The sequence below is a fragment of the Plectrocnemia conspersa genome, unplaced genomic scaffold, assembly GCF_051122295.1.
Source record: "Plectrocnemia conspersa isolate PC_06_02 unplaced genomic scaffold, ASM5112229v1 ptg000002l, whole genome shotgun sequence".
Taxonomy (NCBI): Eukaryota; Metazoa; Arthropoda; class Insecta; order Trichoptera; family Polycentropodidae; genus Plectrocnemia; species Plectrocnemia conspersa.
This window is the reverse complement of record NW_028277166.1, coordinates 12,320,628-12,340,328: the sequence shown is the minus strand read 5'-3', so window position 1 is coordinate 12,340,328 and position 19,701 is coordinate 12,320,628. Positions and strand designations below refer to the sequence as shown.

General features: G+C 29.9%; 2 protein-coding genes and 1 long non-coding RNA gene across 19 annotated transcripts in view; 1 reads left to right on the top strand and 2 right to left on the bottom strand.

The window, feature by feature from the left end:
• gem (transcription factor CP2 like gemini) overlaps positions 1-15,290 on the top strand; it is a 69,091-nt gene extending 53,801 nt beyond the window's left edge. For all 17 annotated transcript variants that reach the window (XM_088181537.1, XM_088181534.1, XM_088181531.1 and 14 more), the window contains 13 exons: positions 444-540; positions 607-751; positions 811-1,029; positions 1,101-1,268; positions 1,344-1,463; positions 1,540-1,604; positions 11,910-11,992; positions 12,072-12,129; positions 12,203-12,290; positions 12,356-12,471; positions 13,639-13,713; positions 13,800-13,920; positions 13,990-15,290. In XM_088181537.1, the coding sequence (XP_088037663.1) occupies positions 444-540; positions 607-751; positions 811-1,029; positions 1,101-1,268; positions 1,344-1,463; positions 1,540-1,604; positions 11,910-11,992; positions 12,072-12,129; positions 12,203-12,290; positions 12,356-12,471; positions 13,639-13,713; positions 13,800-13,920; positions 13,990-14,142 (1,508 nt within the window). In that variant the 3' untranslated portion in view covers positions 14,143-15,290. The remainder of the gene's footprint in view (positions 1-443; positions 541-606; positions 752-810; positions 1,030-1,100; positions 1,269-1,343; positions 1,464-1,539; positions 1,605-11,909; positions 11,993-12,071; positions 12,130-12,202; positions 12,291-12,355; positions 12,472-13,638; positions 13,714-13,799; positions 13,921-13,989) is intronic.
• Positions 2,048-4,924, bottom strand: LOC148237678 (uncharacterized). The gene is made up of 2 exons (XR_015808904.1): positions 2,916-4,924; positions 2,048-2,840 (listed from the first exon to the last, which is right to left on the bottom strand). It is a non-coding gene; the product is annotated as an uncharacterized LOC148237678 (long non-coding RNA).
• A 764-nt stretch (positions 15,291-16,054) lies between the features above and the next one.
• spab (space blanket) overlaps positions 16,055-19,701 on the bottom strand; it is a 29,891-nt gene continuing 26,244 nt past the window's right edge. The window contains exons 4-6 of the mRNA XM_088181547.1: positions 19,321-19,422; positions 18,523-18,659; positions 16,055-17,128 (exon numbers count right to left, since the gene is read on the bottom strand). Coding sequence (XP_088037673.1) covers positions 17,000-17,128; positions 18,523-18,659; positions 19,321-19,422 — 368 coding nt within the window. The 3' untranslated portion in view covers positions 16,055-16,999. The remainder of the gene's footprint in view (positions 17,129-18,522; positions 18,660-19,320; positions 19,423-19,701) is intronic.

Genomic DNA, 19,701 nt, shown 5'->3' with positions numbered 1-19,701 from the left:
TGATAAAACTAAAATATAAAACATTTTTATAACAACCAGTTAGATCATAAAAACAACTTAGCTATATGTTTTTTTTTAAATAAAAAATCCTAAAATTTGTCTGATTCTAAAATACTGCTCTTATAAAATGTCATTTGCTCTACATTTTTGTGTACATTGTAAAGTACATAAAAATATATATTAGATGTCACATGCTTTTAATAAAATTCTATTCACAAAGTAATGACACTGAAATATTATTAATATAAATATATCTTATTTAAAACTATAAAAGGCATAAGGTATTTCTGCTTTAATACGTTTTTACAATAAATTATTCATTGATCATTATTTGCCGTGTAAATGTTTACTCTGATAAAAAGAGGCGCACACGTGTATATTTACAATTTGTCACATGTTAACGATAATAGAATATTAATTAAGTTGTTTGTTGTAATTTATAGGATTACTACTTTGTTCGTCTCACTTGCCAGTGGAGAACTTTAACAACTGCTCTATGAAAGCTAACATGCCGCAGATAGATTCATATCAAGACAATAGGTAAGCAATACGCAATTCGGTCAATAACTACTTGATTTAAATTTAATAACAATCTTTTTTGTGTAGATTTCAATATATATTAGCCGCCGCTACTTCTATGGCTACAAAGTGCAACGAAGACACTCTTACTTATTTGAACCAATGCCAGCCGTATGAGATAAAACTGAAGAAGCTCGGCGATTTGAGCCATTACAGAGGGAAAGTACTCAAGGTATGCCTCAATTGTGTGATTGCGGTTTAACGTTGAATCTAATATAATATTTATTGCAGAGTGTGATTCGAATATGTTTTCACGAACGGCGTTTACAATTTGCCGAACGCGAACAAATGGCGTTGTGGCAGAGTGAACGTCCCGGGGAACGCATCGTAGAAGTTGACGTCCCACTATCTTTGGGCTTGCTCCGCGTGGTGCAGCCAATGGAACATCATCTACTCAATACAGTGGAAGTTTTTTGGGATCCTGTGAAAGAAGCAGGAGTTTGCATTAAAGTATGTGCTTAAAAAATGTTTTTTAAATGTAATTGTTGATTGTCTTAAATTAATGTTTTATTTAATTGTAGGTAAACTGTATATCGACTGAGTTTACAGCAAAAAAACACGGAGGAGAAAAAGGTGTGCCATTTAGAATCCAAATAGAGACATTTTTACCAGTTGAAGAAATGCCAGCGTCTCCGAGTCATGCAGTTTTAACTGATAAAAGATTGCATGCAGCAGCTTGTCAAATTAAGGTATTAAATACTTTGCTATACATAAATAAAAATGTATCATAAATAAAGTTTTTAATTTTTTTTTATAATTTTTAGGTATTCAAATTAAAAGGCGCCGATAGAAAACATAAACAAGACAAAGAAAAGATCCTACGCAGACCACCAAATGAACGTGATAAATATCAGAAAAGCTATGATTGTACTGTTTTTACTGACGTAAGTTATTTATTTACAATAATAGTAAGTTAGATACAAATATAGTATTAATGACTTGCTTTTATTTTGTATGTAGTTACCCAACGATGCAGTCTTTTCTTCGTCATCTGTTGGTGCACAGTCTTTCTCTCCAGAACATTGGTATGTACATTTTTCAAATACAACATATGTTCATATGGTTAACATTGTAACAATAAATTTTACAAATGTATTATTTAAAAATGCAATTAATTACCTAATTAGTTTTAATATTAATAAATAGCTAGTTTTTAGAAGGAGAAGAAAATATTGATTAAATTTAAAAATAAAAATCTTAGATTACCATGAATTTAATTTTAGAATGAATTAAAAATAAACATTGAAATGATATTTTCTGCAACACTTGCTTGAAAAATAGTTTTCAATATTACTAAAAATAGAAATCAATACTTCTCCTATACTCCTAAGGTGTGAAGTATATAATGGATAATTTGACAATAATATATAATGCTTATATATAAATCCATAATTTCTTCGCATGACTCCATCTATTAATTACGTCATCACATCACGAGCCAATCAATTTTAGAACAAACACAGCATCTGTATGTTATTTCTGTAATGTAACAAAATTATTAGATTTCAAAAGTTGCTCATTCTACAAAATCTAATCTTAAGATTGTAGAAAAAAATTAATTTTCACCACTTATGCTAATACCTAGTTAGGAAATAGTGCTATATAAATATTGTAATCATGAAAAAATTAACTGTTTATTTATATACGCCTCGATGACTTTGTTAAAATATTTCAATACTCATTATCGATAAGAAATACAAAGGTCTCATATTTTTATTTATTTTAGGTTCACTTAGCAATACCCTAATATCATTTATTACATAACTCGTTTATATAAATGTTTCGACTTTATCCCGTTTGACATATTTCGTTCTTATCAACCATTATCATATTTACCTTTGAGACTGTTTATGCAGTCTACAAAGCTGTTTATCGGTCCGTTTCGAGAACGACTAAACAAAACACACTGTGCCAGAGCAATAATTGAAGAAAACTGGCGCAAACTGGATGGCCAGCGTTAAATTGCCAATTCTCGAGTTGATCTCTTCCAGTTATGCTCGGTTAAGGAGGTCAAACGATCGGCAGCCAACATATTCGTGATCTTTTGTTGCCTTGTCTCGCTTTGTGAATTGGAAACGTGATGTCACTAGTTGCTTGTCACAATTGTTTTCAATTTCGAAGGTCGCCCAATTTAATTGAGGGGTACGAGAATGCTCGAAGGCATTGTTAACACAATTAAAATATGGACATCTTGAATATTCATGATGTTAACAGATTGGTTAAATCTTTTCTTGATATAATACATAAAGATATTGCAGTTCCTTGAACAAGAACAAAATAACGATATTCATATAAATTATACAATTAATTTATGATATATGTTAATTGCCACATACATATATTGATAATGTTACCTAACAATAATTGCTTTGTCAACATAAATATTTTTAACAGCTCCTTCGATGAAACCGGATGCAACCAGCTAGACACTTAAAATTAAAACATCTGGCACATTTGTTTTTTATATTGTTTCCTCATATTAATCATAAATACGTGCCAGATAGCTTGTCAACAAAAAGTAACATATGTACATGTTAAAAAATACTACATGATAATTCGAATACTGATAAAATAAAAATATTTTAGTGATATTTTGAAATTATTATCAGCTTAACAATATTTATCTATCTTATATGTGTATTGGATTCGACAAAAGAATAACACCATCAAATTTCAGCTAAAATCTGCCATGTATCATAAAATATTTATTGGTGCTTAAATTTTGTTTTATTTAAAGATTATAAAATTAATAAAGTGTGCTAAAATTATACTGACTGATTCTAAAGAAACCATTAATTTTGAAAAATAGATTTAATGATTAGTGTAAAAAGGAATTAAAATGACCGTAAACATATTGAGAAAAATCATAAACACTAATAACAATTACGATTTTTTTGTATTTCAATACAATGGCTAATGGCTTCAAAGACCCTGTTTTGAAATAGTAATATTGGCTGAAATTTATTTTTTCATTATTTATTATTAGATTTCTTCATATGAAGAAACTTTTTTAATAACAAATTTATTTTAATCTATTTAATATGCCTCGTTTTAAAAACTCTTTATATACAGTTATTTTTATGAAAAAAATATTTTAAAATAATTTACAATTTTCTGAAGTCATATATTACTAAATAGTTTTTTTATGCAATTACAATATTTTTGAAACAATAAAATATCTCTTAAATTTTAAATATGATCGGATTAATTATCTGTAATTTGAAACAATACCATTTCAACGCTTACCAATCTTTATAACATGCGAAAAATACTCAAGAAATAAAATTAGCTCAAACCCGCTATATAAATGAAAATGGGCAAACCAGAATATACAAAAACATTTTTTTAATCAATTTAAAAAAAAAACACTAAAAAAGTAATTGAGAAAATTTGATGCTAAAGCAGTGGCTAGGGCTACATATCAATCCATACTTTGATTTATTAAATCCAATTCAATATAGTTTTAGAAAGTTTAGTCCAAAATATTTCTCTCAGGATAAAATAAGCGGAAGAAGTACAGACAGATGTCGCATCTCGCTTATTGCTCCATAATTGGTCTGCACTTTGATATTATATTATATTTAAAAAATATGATAGTTATAGTTTTAAGATGGTTTAATAATTATTTTAAAAAAAAAAGTTAAAATAAATTATGCATATTCTAAAAATGTCATAATATCTCACGGAATACCACATGGTTCTAAATTTTTTGTTTTTAATATATATATTAATGATATAATTAATAATATAAAAAAATGTAAAAAAACATCAGTTTTTGTTTAAAAATGTAGAAAAGATGAAGGAATTTTAAAGCAAAATTTTAAATATCAGGTTTTAAATAAACGTTTCATAAATATGATTTGATATTTTTCTTTATCATGAATAGCTAAGCTTCGTTTTTAAGCGACGTTTACTTTTTTTATTTAGTATATATGTATCATCTTAGCAACGTCCTTGGTTGGTGCAAAACGGAACTCCTCGTGCTGGACGCGCAAATAGACATCAAAATGCTTTTATGGTTACGAGCATTCGAGTCCAGCGACGCTTGTCTCTCGTCTGGCGCTCCGGTATATTCCGGTTCGTGCCAGCCGCGTCCGAATCCTCGCCTACTCCGCGGCGACTGATTCCTCAGTCGACCGATTGGCGTCTCCGCGTTGCCACTTCATACCGCGGCCATGAACGTATCTCGAGTGCGTGACTCATCCGTCCGAGGGTTTCCTCGATGCGCACGCACTATACGTGCAAAAACCGAACATTGCATTACATGAAGCGGTGTTATAATTTGTCACACTGCTTACTTATAATACATACTTCCAAAATTGAGCGTGATTATTCAAACTACCTGGTAATGCACCAGCGGAGGTGCGTCCCAGTCTGTACACGTTGTGTACAGACTGGGACTTTTAATTAATTCAGCAACTTTAGTTTAATTAGAAATGTTTACAACCAATTCAATTCAAATCATGCTCGAAAACAGATCGTTTATATTTATTAATGTGTTTATAATCCTGTTTCGCGTGACGGGATTATGGCGGAATATAGTCCCAAAATAAATCTTAAATAATCTATATACATATAGTTAAATAAAACTCGCAAACTCTACAAATAATATATTTTATATAGTCCACTCTCGTTTATCATCAACATCAACTGTCATATTATATTTGTATGTATGTTTTAAAAATTGCGACTGTTGTATTAAAAAATATGATTTGAATGTACCTATTATTTTTATATTATCTAATAATAATATTCTAGCGAAGGGGTTACTTAACCGACCGTTCACACTACAGCGGCGATACGCTTTTATTGATTTTGACGTGAATTTTTGTCTTCCATGTATTTCGTCCAATTCTCTCTTCTCGTAAATCATAAAAAAATGCGCCTTTCTAATATGCACTTTATATAAAAAAATGTTTATTGCTCACAATTAATAAGGTGTGCAAAGAGTAATCAATCAATTGAATATGATCAATAACTATTCCGATACTACCAATAAATTCTCTATTAATTATTTTCATAGCGGCACGATAGATTAGCGGCGTGAGTCAATGAAAGTCTTAGATTCGAACCTTAAATGGACCTTAATGTTCTTAGAAGATCGGAATTAGTGATTATATATCTATAAAAATCTTAGGTTTTAGGGTGAAAAACTCACTAAGAGATGTTTTGACTTATTCTACAGAGTTATTTTTCTATCATTTGTGTAATTTTGCAGGGATCGAAATAAATGATAGTAGTATTGGAGCTGTTAAAAAATTTACAACTTCAGACCAATCATTTTTTTTATTGATGTATGTCACATATGGTCTAGCATTATTGTGGTGAAAAATAATTCTCTTTCTGTTAACTTAATGTACTTTTTTAATCAGTGCCTATTTTAAATTATACAATTGTTAATTATTGTATCGTTTGATTTGTCTGGTACTGCTTTAGAGTCGTTTTCAACATTAGCTTATAAAATCCACTTTTTATCACCCGTTACAATCCGATCTAAAATTAATAAATTATTCTGTGACAATTCATGTGGCACCCAAACACAGAGCTTTGACACTATTCCCAGTTTATTAAGATAACTTTTAACGTTTGATTGATCTGTTTTCTGAGCTGCTGTAGATTAAAAAAATATCCTTAATAATAATAAAATATGTATTATATTAAATGCTATACTAGACAAAAATATTTTACTAATTAAAGTTGACTAAATTACATACATAAGAATATTTAAAACAGGAACATTCATATTATGCTGGGAGGGCTGCAGCCCTGCAGCCATTACTCTGCATCCAACATTACCCATAGTTAGTTGTCCAGGGTTAGGCTCGTCTTCCAATGATACATATCCTGATCGGAACGTTTTGAACCAAAATCGACACGTTTGAGTTTTTTTTTTTCACCATACACTAAACATATATTTGTAGTCGCGGTAGTTGCACTACTTCCTTTTTAAATTAAATTAATATGACATGTGATGTGGGATCTTAATTTTTTTTCGGCCATCGTAAATTTTATATTTGGGGTTGTCACGCAATCGAAAGTGTCCCTTTTAAAAACACCACATTCAAGCTACTTATATTTAGACGCTATATATTATTTTAGATTTTTTTTAATGCATAAAAAATTACAACATCACTTCATGTAATGCAGCAAATCACGATCGAAATCGCTGTCAAACATATACGGAAAAATAATTTATGTTTATAGCTTAATGATATGGCAAACTTTGAAATGTTAATCATAATTCATTCGCCCGCTAAAAGGCCTTAATAATAGCCATTGCTATTTATAATTTTATTTTTATGCATCATTTTGTGTAATAATGATGTAATGATGTCGCTTTCATTTTTATTTTTTTGTGTAAAAAATCTGAAACATACTATTAAAGCGTTTCTCAAACTTTGATCTGCGGCCTGGTCTTAAAAATAAAACATCTTGTAATTATTACTATTTATAACCATTTTTCTCATTAATTTGGCCACCAAAGCTTACAGTTTCCTAGAGCAAACGGATATATTTAATGGTTTTCGTTTTACTTCTACACCGGATTTGTTGATGTAGAAAAAATATTTAGAGTTATCTTTTCTTCATAATTTAATTTATTGTATTATTATTTCATAAAAAAAATACTTGATAATTATATGAAGCTATTGATTATATTACATTTGTAGTTTCTTTAGTAGCGACCGGACGTTTTACTAATTACAGTAAATAATTCTTATCGGTTTCTAAACCATGTTTTTTTACTTTACTGATTATAAATTATTCATATAAAACTATTTTTATTTATTCCTGCTATCAACATATTTTTATAAGTATTCATTGCACCGCAACGAATACTGATAATAATACTCATAACAAATGGGGTAGTTGTAGCTCAGCTCTATTTTTTTTAAATTATTTTATGTAAATGATATTTTCACATTTTTCTTATTAACAGTGCAGATTAATTGTTTACTTTTTGCTACTTATTGGAAACGAACCTAAACCTCTTGTACGTTAGCATGGGCATTTTTTCACTGTTCTAGTCATTAAAGCTTATGATTTTAATATAACAATATAAACATTTTATTTAACTGGGGGCAGCTATGAACTCTATGAGTTCGTAAAGCTGGTATCTAAACTGCAAATACACATAATAGTAACATTATTTACAATTTAGACCGATTTTTTCGTTAAATGTTTATAAATAATATGTTGCAATGCTTAAGTGTGAGTAGATTCTTATTTAAGGTTTTACGCAAATAATATTAACATACATAAATCGGAAGGAGGTTCTTCAGAAAGAGTATACTGATAGAACCTGCATACGTCAAAGCTTAATTTTTTAAGATTCGCGACTATTAAGTTTCAATGCTAACACAAAAATACTTATTTGCTTGAATTAATGGTAACTAATAGAGTAGCTCGCACCAGCCATCACTAAATTATATTACCATCACGATAGACTAGCGGTATAAATTGGTGACTTATACATGAAATATCTGGGTTCGAATCTAATGTTTTTTAATTTCTGTTTCTTGTAGCTCAGAATTAGTGATTTTTATGTAATAATAATTCCAATCGATCATCACAGATTAGGTTTTTCTAGATTTTCTTAAGCTTACGTATGAATATCGTGATAAAAAAATTGAGCTAGGTCGTGCATATACTTTATTTGCGTTGACACAGTCAGTTTGAGAGCTAAGAAAGAAATGGCAGGTTTGGCAAGTTAAAGCATGTACGATATACTTATCATTACTCCGGTTTATATTTTGAATTAAAATCATTGCTTTATTTTCTATATTTATCAATCAATCGGAGTAATGATTTTTTTAAAGTATATCGAACGTATATGCATATCGTGTGATTTAGAGTTAATAGTAGAAGCGTAAACCCAGACTTGCTCTCCTTCTCAATTATGAATAATGAAGAAATGGATTACTCTCGAACTGACTGTTAACGCAAATATAGTATAGTGACATATATTGATCGTAAGCTTTAATAATAGTTTGTAATTAAGAAAACATGTCATTGATTTTATACATTAAGTATTGCTTGTTTATTATGTTTACACCGTTGTAACGCATTGGGCTAGCACCTATTATGTTCCAATCGAAGATTTACGATAAAAAATGTGTGATTTTAAGACGCATCAAATTTGTTATCAAAAATCAAATCAATAAATACTTATTTTCCCGAATTTGAATAACGTATAATGTAGCATGCGATCCGCCACCACTAAATCATATTACTAAAATGTTTTTTTTAATCATAATTTTTCAGGGCCCAAAAAAAATTGGACTAGAGAAAGTTATGGACTGAATTTTTAATCATCACAATTGCATTTTTTTCCATAGTAAAATTGCTCCTAAAAATACAATACTCAATTATAACTGTATTGTATCAACCTAGCTGCCCAAAACATGACCTATAGGCTGAGTTTTATGCACGCGGCCTGGTTCTCAGATGCTGCGCAATAAAATTATTCATGTTTTTATAAGTAATAAGTGCATTCTAAAATCAAGCAGGATATGACACATTCACGCTATAAGGAAAATATTAGGGTTTCTATTATTATAATAACAAAGAGTTTGCATTACCTTGCTAATAAATACACTTCTACGCTTATTTAAAAAAAATATGAAAATAGCAGCTTAATTTCATAATTTTCTTAATCGAAATTAAAAGTTTATTAGTAAAATACCCAAAAACTAAACTGAAAATGTAATTTGAAAAAATTGTTTGTGGGCCGAATTTAATCCGCTTCATGATTGTATAAATGAATCGAACTTGTAAACTGTGTATCCTTACATGATCAAAAAATATCGCATAAATCCGCTGTATGAAAAAGTTTGAGAAACGTTGCTATAGATTCATACCTTTTGTTTCATTTAATCGCAAAACCAAAAGTATCTCGTTTAATCCGCTATCCGCCGTTGTTGTTATGTTAACGAGCGATTCTACCGTCATTTATCCGCCGATAAATACATAACGTGCCGTTTTAACCGCATCCTTGTATGAACATATATACGTACACAATAATAATATAATGAAAAACAACGGCTGCGTCAAATCGGCACCGGTTACAAAACAAAAACCGGCGATAACCCGCGGAAAACCGGCAAAAACCGGTCGGCGCGAACTCTTGGTCTATTTCCGCGCGCCGCGCCGTACGAAAACTTTCAATCCCGAATTTTCTCTGCGAATTTCGAAACGGTACGAAACGTTAAAAAACACTACGGCCTCGAACCGAAGCTAACTGCATAAATCGAGTTTCGTGCGTTCAAATAGATCGATGCCTCTGCGAACGCGTACACAGTCAGTCAGTGTCGAACGGTCGCTCTCGGTCGATTGTTGTTGTCTTCGTCGATCCTAATCGCCGTTTAACATTCGCTTTCAGCCATTGTTGTGACATTGTGCGATCGGTCAGTGTTAGTGGAACGTTCGTTAAACTTTATCAATGGGTAACAAGAAGCACGCGCCTCCCCGGTTTTTGTTCTCGCGCAAGCGTCAAATAAGCCGCAATGGCATCAGAATGCTGAGTTTGATGTTTCAAGGGACTCGGCTGGACAACAGATTGGCAGAATCACGGACACAGAGGACCATTAGCTGTCTGTGTGTATGAAACTACCGATTGAGTACAATATATGACTGGTGCATGTGAACGCCGAAGAAACGTGCTTAGACCATTATGTTGTTATCTTAGATTCATTTCCAGATAGATCGTTTTAAAATAAAGCGACTGAACATGTTTCTTCTGCGTCATATAAATCTAATTTGTATCTGGTCTAACATATCAAAAGTATGTTTTGGTTGGCACATGTAGGTATATATCACACCTGAATGTAAAATAAGTAACTTTGTTTTCTTTGATTTATTCTTATTAATAAAACTAAACAGCACTTATCTTGTAAGAATGGCATATTATATATGTATATAACAAATGCGACTTCTTTAGAAGTCACTCAAAACAGAGGTTCGATATAAGTATACAAGCTTAAAGTCTTTGTAGAAATACATCTAAATTAAAATTTTAAGAACCCTTAACTTATTTATAATACTATTTTATTTATTTTTCAACAGTCAGTATTTTTCAAGTCTAGGTACAAGCGATTTTTATTTTTTTTCTAATAACCATTTGGTAACTGTTTCATACAAAACATTGTTGGACAATTTCCAATTTTGCTAATGAGTTACTCAACGACAATGGATGGCGTTACTACTCATGAATATCACTTCTTCCTGCTTTAATTTCACCATGTATATATTATGACACATTGTATTTGTTTACGATGTCATTGCTTGCGATGAATTTCAGTAGCAGTTTCTCCTTTGAATTTTTACACTGCAAGCACATATCTGCTAATAAGCCGTCACATGAACATGAGAGAATTTCGCTTTGATTTTTACTTTGTAAATATCCCATGTAAAAGATTTTTTATACTATAGACTACAGAAAAACATAAATATGATTTGATTGAAAAAGTCAAGCATGACATGTTTAGATACAAAGCTTTTTTGAAAATATTGAACTCTTACCTTCTGTAATTAGTTTACATAAACAAAAATAAATATGTATATATTCAATATCAGACATTTAAACGATGTCAGGATGGAATAGCGCAGCCCATAACGTCTCAAACTCGAACCCCGGCAGTGGTACTCGAATTTTATTAATATAAAATGCGCTATCATTAAAAACCGGTCTTAGCTGCAGTGACATCTATTGATTATAAATTATATTACACATAATAATATGAATGTCACCGATTCATATTATTCATTATATCTGATTGACTTACATAGTTTGTACAAATTTACCCCGTTGTAACGCATTGGACTTACGCTTGTCATGTTACAATGGAAGATTTAAAAAAAATATGGTATTATAGACGGTTCTTTAGAACTGTATTTTTGCCATTTCTGTTTCTTCTCTGATATGTTATGAAATATGTTGTAAATGTTGTATACCTGTTGTCTTTCAAACTGGATTTTTAATTGAATATTTGCCAATAATAATCAAATTCACATTACAATTATGTAATGTTTAATTATTGTTGCAGTCAATATAATGCCCTGGCAGCTTTATAATATGCTTAATTAGCCCCCATTGCTATCAGTCTATTTATTTCAAGCACACTAAACACTGAGAATAATTATTGTATAACAAAAATATGGAACAGTGTCAAATGGATTTGCCAGAACTAGAGACTTTAACTATGTATATTTTTTAACGACAAAAACAATATATTATACCCACGTGCTCCAACCTAATAAGTGTTACACTAAATACAATAGTACACATTGTGATGTTGAACATTTTTTTAACTCACCGTTATATCTTGTTACAGCTCTGGACTAGGCGTTCCGATACGCGCTTCAGTATCATCTCCCGTGACTCCACCGAGAACCGAAGCTGCGATACATACTATCGGTTGGTTATATTATAAATTGCTACATATTATATAAATTAGATCATCGTACATTGACGTCTGATTTAATCTTATATTTAGGCATGCCAACGTCACTGAATGATATGAAATATCACGGTCTATCTAGAACCAATTCACAGTAAGTGTTATACATATTTTTATGAATAAATTTTTTTTATTTGGTTGTGTAATATGTTTGTGCTTTTGCTTAGTGGATCTTCATTGGACTGTGATGATGAAGCGGGGCGATCGTTGGTGCAATGCACTCTTGGTAGCCCCGGCGAAATACCTGAATTAAATGTACGTATCTATTTTTATTGTAGTACAACGATCATTCATTTAATTTTGAATATTGGACTTTTCAGGTTGATATCTTGACAGAATCTTCAACTCCATTTGAAACACGTGCTTGGTTAACAAACCACCGATTCATAGGAAGCACACAAGCATTTGGAAATTTCTCTGGAAGTGATCTATTAAGGTACACGTGCTGATCTTAAAATATACGTAGTTAGACTTGAAATAATATACATCCATTATTGCAAATATTACTCGAGTACTTCTTTGTTAAAAAACTCTTTTCTTTGAATCTGCTACATGGAATGCTGATCCTACAAATAGTTCTTAATCGAATACATGATCCAGAGAATTATATTGTAACACCAAAATCTTCAGTCTAAATTGATTGCACTGTATCGAACTAAATTCTTACTTCACTTTAGTTTTGTGATCTTTCATCACCGATCATTGTTTATTGCTTTATACTCATGTTAAAGAGTTTTTGACAAAATTTATTGAAAATTCTCTGCTCAACCATAAATGCGATGCCTATAAAATAAAAGTGGCAACTGTCACTATCTCACTAGTTAATATGTACATCATTGAAGTAAAATTCGTGTCATAGCAATTTGTCTTGAATTATTACAGCATTTCTTATCATTATTATCATTTTTTTTGTTATTACATAGCTCTAACCATTTGCTATGGAATACTGGTCTGAGGTCATCATTATCATTATTTCAATCAGTGGTATATGTCGGTGACTAATACCTGAAAGACCTGTGTTCTAATTTCATATGAACCGTAGTGTTTTTTTAATTTTTATCATGTCTGTGAGATCAGAATTAGTGATTATTAAATAATTATAATTCAGATCGATCATCGTAGATTAGGTTTACCTTGATTTTTTAATCTCATGGATGAATAATTAAAATTTAATCGAGCTAGGTCATGCATAGTTAAATCTATTAATTATAAACTGTAATAATAGTTTATATCATTGATTAAAGTCTGGTGTCTCAATACTTGGTAGTTAACGATTGAGTTTACATTAGGCTAACGCTTGTTATGTTGCAATGGAAGATTTACAATAAAAAAAATTGTTATCAGCTCCGATACAGTATGTGGCGAAGCTTAATTGCTCAAAATTTAGTTTAAATTTATAACGCTACTGCATTATTTATAAACTGGACTGCTATCTAATGATGTATTATTTATTGCTGTAGGATTATTAGTTTCAAAGATATTAGCGTTTGAATTGTGACTTGTTTTCGTTGCATCTATTCAGGGAAAGATGTAATTCTACGTCAAAATTGACTAATGGAGGTTTAATATGTATATATATATTAACAAATTGTATTATTTATAGATCGTCTCGTGATGATTTAATACAAATTTGCGGAGTTGCTGATGGAATACGACTTTATAATGCATTGCATGCCGAGTAAGTTTGATTTTATATTAATAGACCTAATCTATATGTTTTATTGTAAAATGAAATACTAATTCAAATATATTGTTTAATTAAAGACGATCACCTGCTAGACTTACACTTTACATTAAAAGAATGTCAGAGCAGCAATATAACGCTGTTTACTTAAGAAATTGTCAAGTTGGAGAATTGAAGAAAAAGATCGGTCAATTATTACAGGTATTATTGGTTGTTAGAGAATCAAATCTGTTATTTATTTGTTTTATTTATATTATATTTTTGATTCAGGATGGTGGCATGGGACTAGCTGGTGATATATATGTTGCTGGACCGAGCGGCATAAGAATACGTTTAACTGATGAAGTAGTACAGAACTTTAAAAATGATTCCACTTTCCGCTTAGAGCCTGTAGAAGGAGGAATGATATTAATATTGACATAATGATCGTTGTTAAATCTTATAAATTTTAATTAAATGTATTTTTTTATCATTATTATTATCATAAAAATCTCATTATATCTGTAAATCAATAACTGATAAATGTGAAATATTTTTTGAACATATTAAAGATTCACAGTATTTGATTGGTTATATTTTTATATTAAAATATATTTAATAAAAGTTAAGTTTAATGAAAATATTATATTATATTATATTTTAATAAATTTATGAATTAATAATATAGAGTAATGCAAATATTTTGATATTGTACTATTTTTCATGTTATGATAAACATATGTATGCGCACACGAATAGGCGCTCATAATTAATATTTTTTTAATATATACGCAAGCCTCTTAAATGTTTCAATACACTGGTGATATATTATACAAATATATATATACAATATTTTTATATGTTTAAACATGAAACAAATATATGGACGTTACCTTATCTTTAAAAGATAAACATTGATGTTACGAGATTAGATTCTATTTTTTAATAGATTTATAGGTGTTATGTGTATCTTATGATTTATACGTAGAAGATGCAGAGCTGGTACTCTGCGCGTTATTAGCATAAATATAATATGCGTAAGATTATTGAGAAAAAAATATGTATATCTCATTTTATTTAAGGCCAGTTTATTTGAGTGACGGGTTATGAATTTATGATTTTTTAATTAAATTTAAAATGAGTTTATGAAGGGACCATAATATTTCTTTAAATTAAAAACGGTTTACTTAGAAAAAATGTTATTATTATTATTATAAATGATGGAATTAAAATTTTATTTAGTACAAGAAAGTATATTAGTTGTTATTAAAAAATGTTTATTTTTTTAATTTTAATGTTGCCATATTTTAGTCAAAATAAATATTCAATTATTTTTTTTAATATATTGTTTTTAAAATATGATCATATTATCAAATGAAAATAAAATGTCAATGCATATGTACACATATGAATAAAACGATTAATGCAATTGTCAGTATAACTATTTATTTTTAACAAATATCGGAAAAGTTACATGTTATTGAGATTACTTGTATTATATTAATAACACCGATGATTTAAAAACCAACAATACTAATTGTACAATATATTTATGATATGTATATTTTTAAATATATATTATTAAAACAAGATTGAAGAATTTCACTTGTGTGATTGATTTAAAATAGTAGTCCCCACTAAAATGTATAAGGGCCACAAAGCATACATATACACGGATCAAACTCTGGAATTCAAATTTTAGTTGAATGATCCCATTTGAGGCTAAAATTTTTATAATCATCCGAACGCGAGCGGATTGAGCTTGGTTATTTTCGTGTAAATCGGCCCACTTAAAAATTATTTTTTTTTGCTACGCAATACTAGTATTTTATTTTAAACATTACTTTAAATGACTACTTCAAAATTAACGGATATTTTACTCATACATTGAAATTAAACTTAAGAAGTTGCCAGTTAAAATTGGCTGCATTCAGTCTGTGAGCCATGTTTTTGAGAACTTAGGCTGAACAAATCAAATTGTCATGAAATTTTCCATTTCTATTTGAGCCTTCACTTAATTCTACAAAGACATAGAATATATGTAAAAAATAACAGTACAGAGATAGATGTGAAGTGTAAGAAAATAAAATATTTTAAGAAGGCAATGACATTTTCCATTGCAATTGTGAATCAAATTCGGTCCATAACGGTCTCTGGCCTAGGCCTTTCGGGATTTAATCCGTAGTGGGGTTTACTATTTTAAATTCAGCATAGTTAGGATCGCTTTTTAAAAAGTACATGCAATAGCTTTATTATTTTATTTAATATTATTTTTTTCCTTTTAAAAATACAACTGTAAATTAAAAAAACGTAGTAAATGTATCAGAGATAATAATAAAATAAAACTTCAATCACAGACTGTTTGAATATTTCATTTTCTATATTACACAATAATGATATGTATCATTTATTTAAATACATATGTATGTATGTATATGTATATAATATTATACGCACATATAATATAAACATTGAAGATAAAAGAAAATACACATTTAACTATATACTAGTATATTCATATTAAAGTTACACTTTTTTAATATAATAGTTTATACTCTCTCATAATAGGCCTTTCATAAATAGTGCATGCTTATATATTTGCGCAAATTTATACGTCTCCAATGTCATTTAATTGGCGTCAACGATCTGCAGAGAATCATAACTATGTCTGAATAAGCAATATTTAAAATGTAAACTTTTCCTTTTAATTTTATATGTGAAAGGGTACGCACATGCACGCATACACACATTTATCAACACTCAGATATTAACGGTTTTAAATTTTTTCTTAGTCTAAGAATGCCTCAGCCAATTTTGATATGTATCGATTACAGTAAAGTCTTATTTTTATTTTATTCTTGAAAATATTTTTTAACATTATGTAAACACTAATCTATTTAATTCATACAATATATCATACATAATAAATATAATTTGAGTATATATGAAACAAAAATAAAATCTAATAGTTTTTTCATTTTAATAGACGGAATATTTTTTTAATTTTTTTTTCTTACATCGTTCAATTAATTAGGAGCCTTTTTGAGAAGCACATCTCAGTATTAATAATACAAATTAATAGTAGTACTCTCAAATGATATCAAAATAAAAGTTCATGTTATTTTTATCATCTTTAGCGTTCCGATTGCGTATGCCAGTGTCGAATCGTCGAAAGATTCGTTCAAAATTATAACATTTTTTATATGCTTGATTGGAAATTAAATGAAATGTATAATTATAATTTTGAACGTTTCTTTCAATATGACTGCGGTTGTCTGATTTGATTATGAAAAACGACAGCTTAATGTAACTGGTATTTGTAGGAAGTGATGCGTTTTTCACCGGCGGTGTGTTGGATGTCGTTGTTCTTAATCTGATCGGTAGCCACTGGACCGATGCAAACAAGAGGATCTTTGAAATAGGAGCAAACCTAAAACACAAAAGGTTAAGATTAAATTATGGTAATAATGTACTATCCAACTATGTACATGTCAGGAAGTATTAAGGAGAATATATTATTTTAGGAAATCTAATTTGAGTACATGAATTTATGATTTCTTGGAAGGTAATATACACGAGAATCACAAATAATCTATTTTTAGTGACATTAATATTAGCAGAGAGGAAATTATATAGTATAATAACATATTATGAGAACGAAACTTACGGAAAAATCTTTATCTACTGATTTTATAAGATATAATAATAATAATTTATTCCTGCGTGGGAGCAGTCTGATGAAAGTTCTCTCACATTAAATAAAAAACATACACAAACATATATAATATAAATATAAGAAAGAACACAAATATTAATAATTTATCGACTTTAATAAATAATGTAGAGCGTGCATTAAACGATAAACGCATTGTAGTCAATGAGAAAAATGCTATTGATGTGGAAAATTTAGCGAGAGTTAGTATACGTGGCAAATTATCAGGCGATAAAGAAATAGAGTGAATAGTGAGATGTCTATTCAGAGACCGTGGGTAGCCGGTGTGTCGATGGCGATCGACCAGTCGACCGCGAAACTATATGCGGTTGCCCGTGTAATATCGTATACAATTTATTCAAATCTAATAAAATGATAAAAAGACCTGCGTTTGAACCGTCACATCAATTATAATAGAATTAATTACTTATATTTGTATGAAGTAACATTAAATATATATTCCGTCGTCAATGTCCCGTCAAAAATCTGTTATTAATAATTACCGAATTATTGTGCAGCTGGACTATCTCAATTTTATATCTCTAACGATACGAATACTGATTTATTATCGTAATAATCCTTGAGTTGTTTCTACTGTAACTCATTGCCAAACCAACAGCAACTAAATGAGTATTTTCGGTAGCAGTACTAATTAAAATGACTTCGTACTTTTCTAAAAACAAAAATATTTAATGCTCTATTATTCTTGCTTAACCACAAAAAGTAAATGAAAATAGGCACATGTGACAAACTATAAAATAATAAATTAGTCAACTAGTATCATATGTTCAAGCCTTAATATAAGTTGACGTATTTGATTGATTAAACATAATAAAGGGAATATTTTATAGTCTCTGCCGCACCTTGTGCAAAAAGATCTAATATAATCAAATTTTATTATAGTGCCATGACTCATTAGACTCCGTTTGTTTACACAGTCATTGTCTGATTAATGTGTCTGAAAGCATTTAAGCTGATTAAACTTTGTTGATTCAACAGCGCCTAAGGGTCGACATGTTTCCTGTTGCGTTATCAAGCTAATTTGCGGGAAGGGCGAGCGTTTCAGCCTTTTGTGTGGGCATCTGCCTTTCCGAGTTAATTAATTAACTGACCTTTCTTGGCTGTTGACGGTGACGCCTCTGCAGTTGACAGCAAAGACCGCGGCCGATGTCGCACTCTCCGGAAACGTGGCATTCTTCGCCGTATTGTTTGGAGCTGGCCATTGGTGGTCTGCACACCCTTGGTTCGCCTAAAATTAAACACACATTTAAAAATACGTAAATATAAATGCTTCTCTCCACATGCTGCCACACACTGCTTATGTCGCAATGCCACATGTGAAGCATCCGAAACTTAAAGACATAGCCTGAGTAGGAAGTATAAGTATATATCATATAAAGAAAAATTAGGCCTGAATAGATAGAAATCTTGAATCTGTCTTATTGATTTTTGGGTACATTTTTTTTAAATATCTTCTAAAGGGTCAAATCATTCGATTGACACATATGGTGTAATACAGTTTATTTTTAGGCAGCAATACTTATATGAACAATTATATATGTGCATACATATTTCCAATAACAAAACAATATTTTATTAATGATATATTTGCTTTACAGTTTACAACAATATATCTGATTTTTTTTTTTAAATATTATATCACTACAATATGACTAGCTTAAAACATTGTGCTATCAATTTGTATGATGAAATTTCATAAGTACGCGAAAATAAAATTCGTTTTATCACGCATGTCTTAAAGATGTAATTTTTTTGAATACGTTTATTGTGATTGCCTCCCTACGATTAAATAGTTTGGATTATGCGCGCAAATATGTAAGTGGAATGTATGTTTTTGTACTTCAAATATTAGTTTATATACACAGCTAGTTATGAAAATATTTACGAACCAGGAACGGTATCCTCGCAGAGAAGTCCGGATTCGCAGTCGTTGTCACGTCGGCACAGCTCTCCTAGCTTTCTTCCATAGGCGAACAAGCAGGTTCCGATCACTATGGAAATGAAAATATTAAGGAATTATTTAACTGTACAGTCAATCGAATATCCGATTATTCAAATTATTTGCTCGATTTTCAACTAAATGAATATTCGAATAATTCGTAAAATATACATTTATGTTATCTCGAATGACAATTTCTAAATTTAAACAGCACACACCCGAAATGCGTAACAATGAGACGCTCTTTCAAATAAAAAATGCTTTTACGCCATTGAAAAACATTTATGAATAGAATGTTTTTCAGCGGTCTACTATGACCGAAATTCGTAGA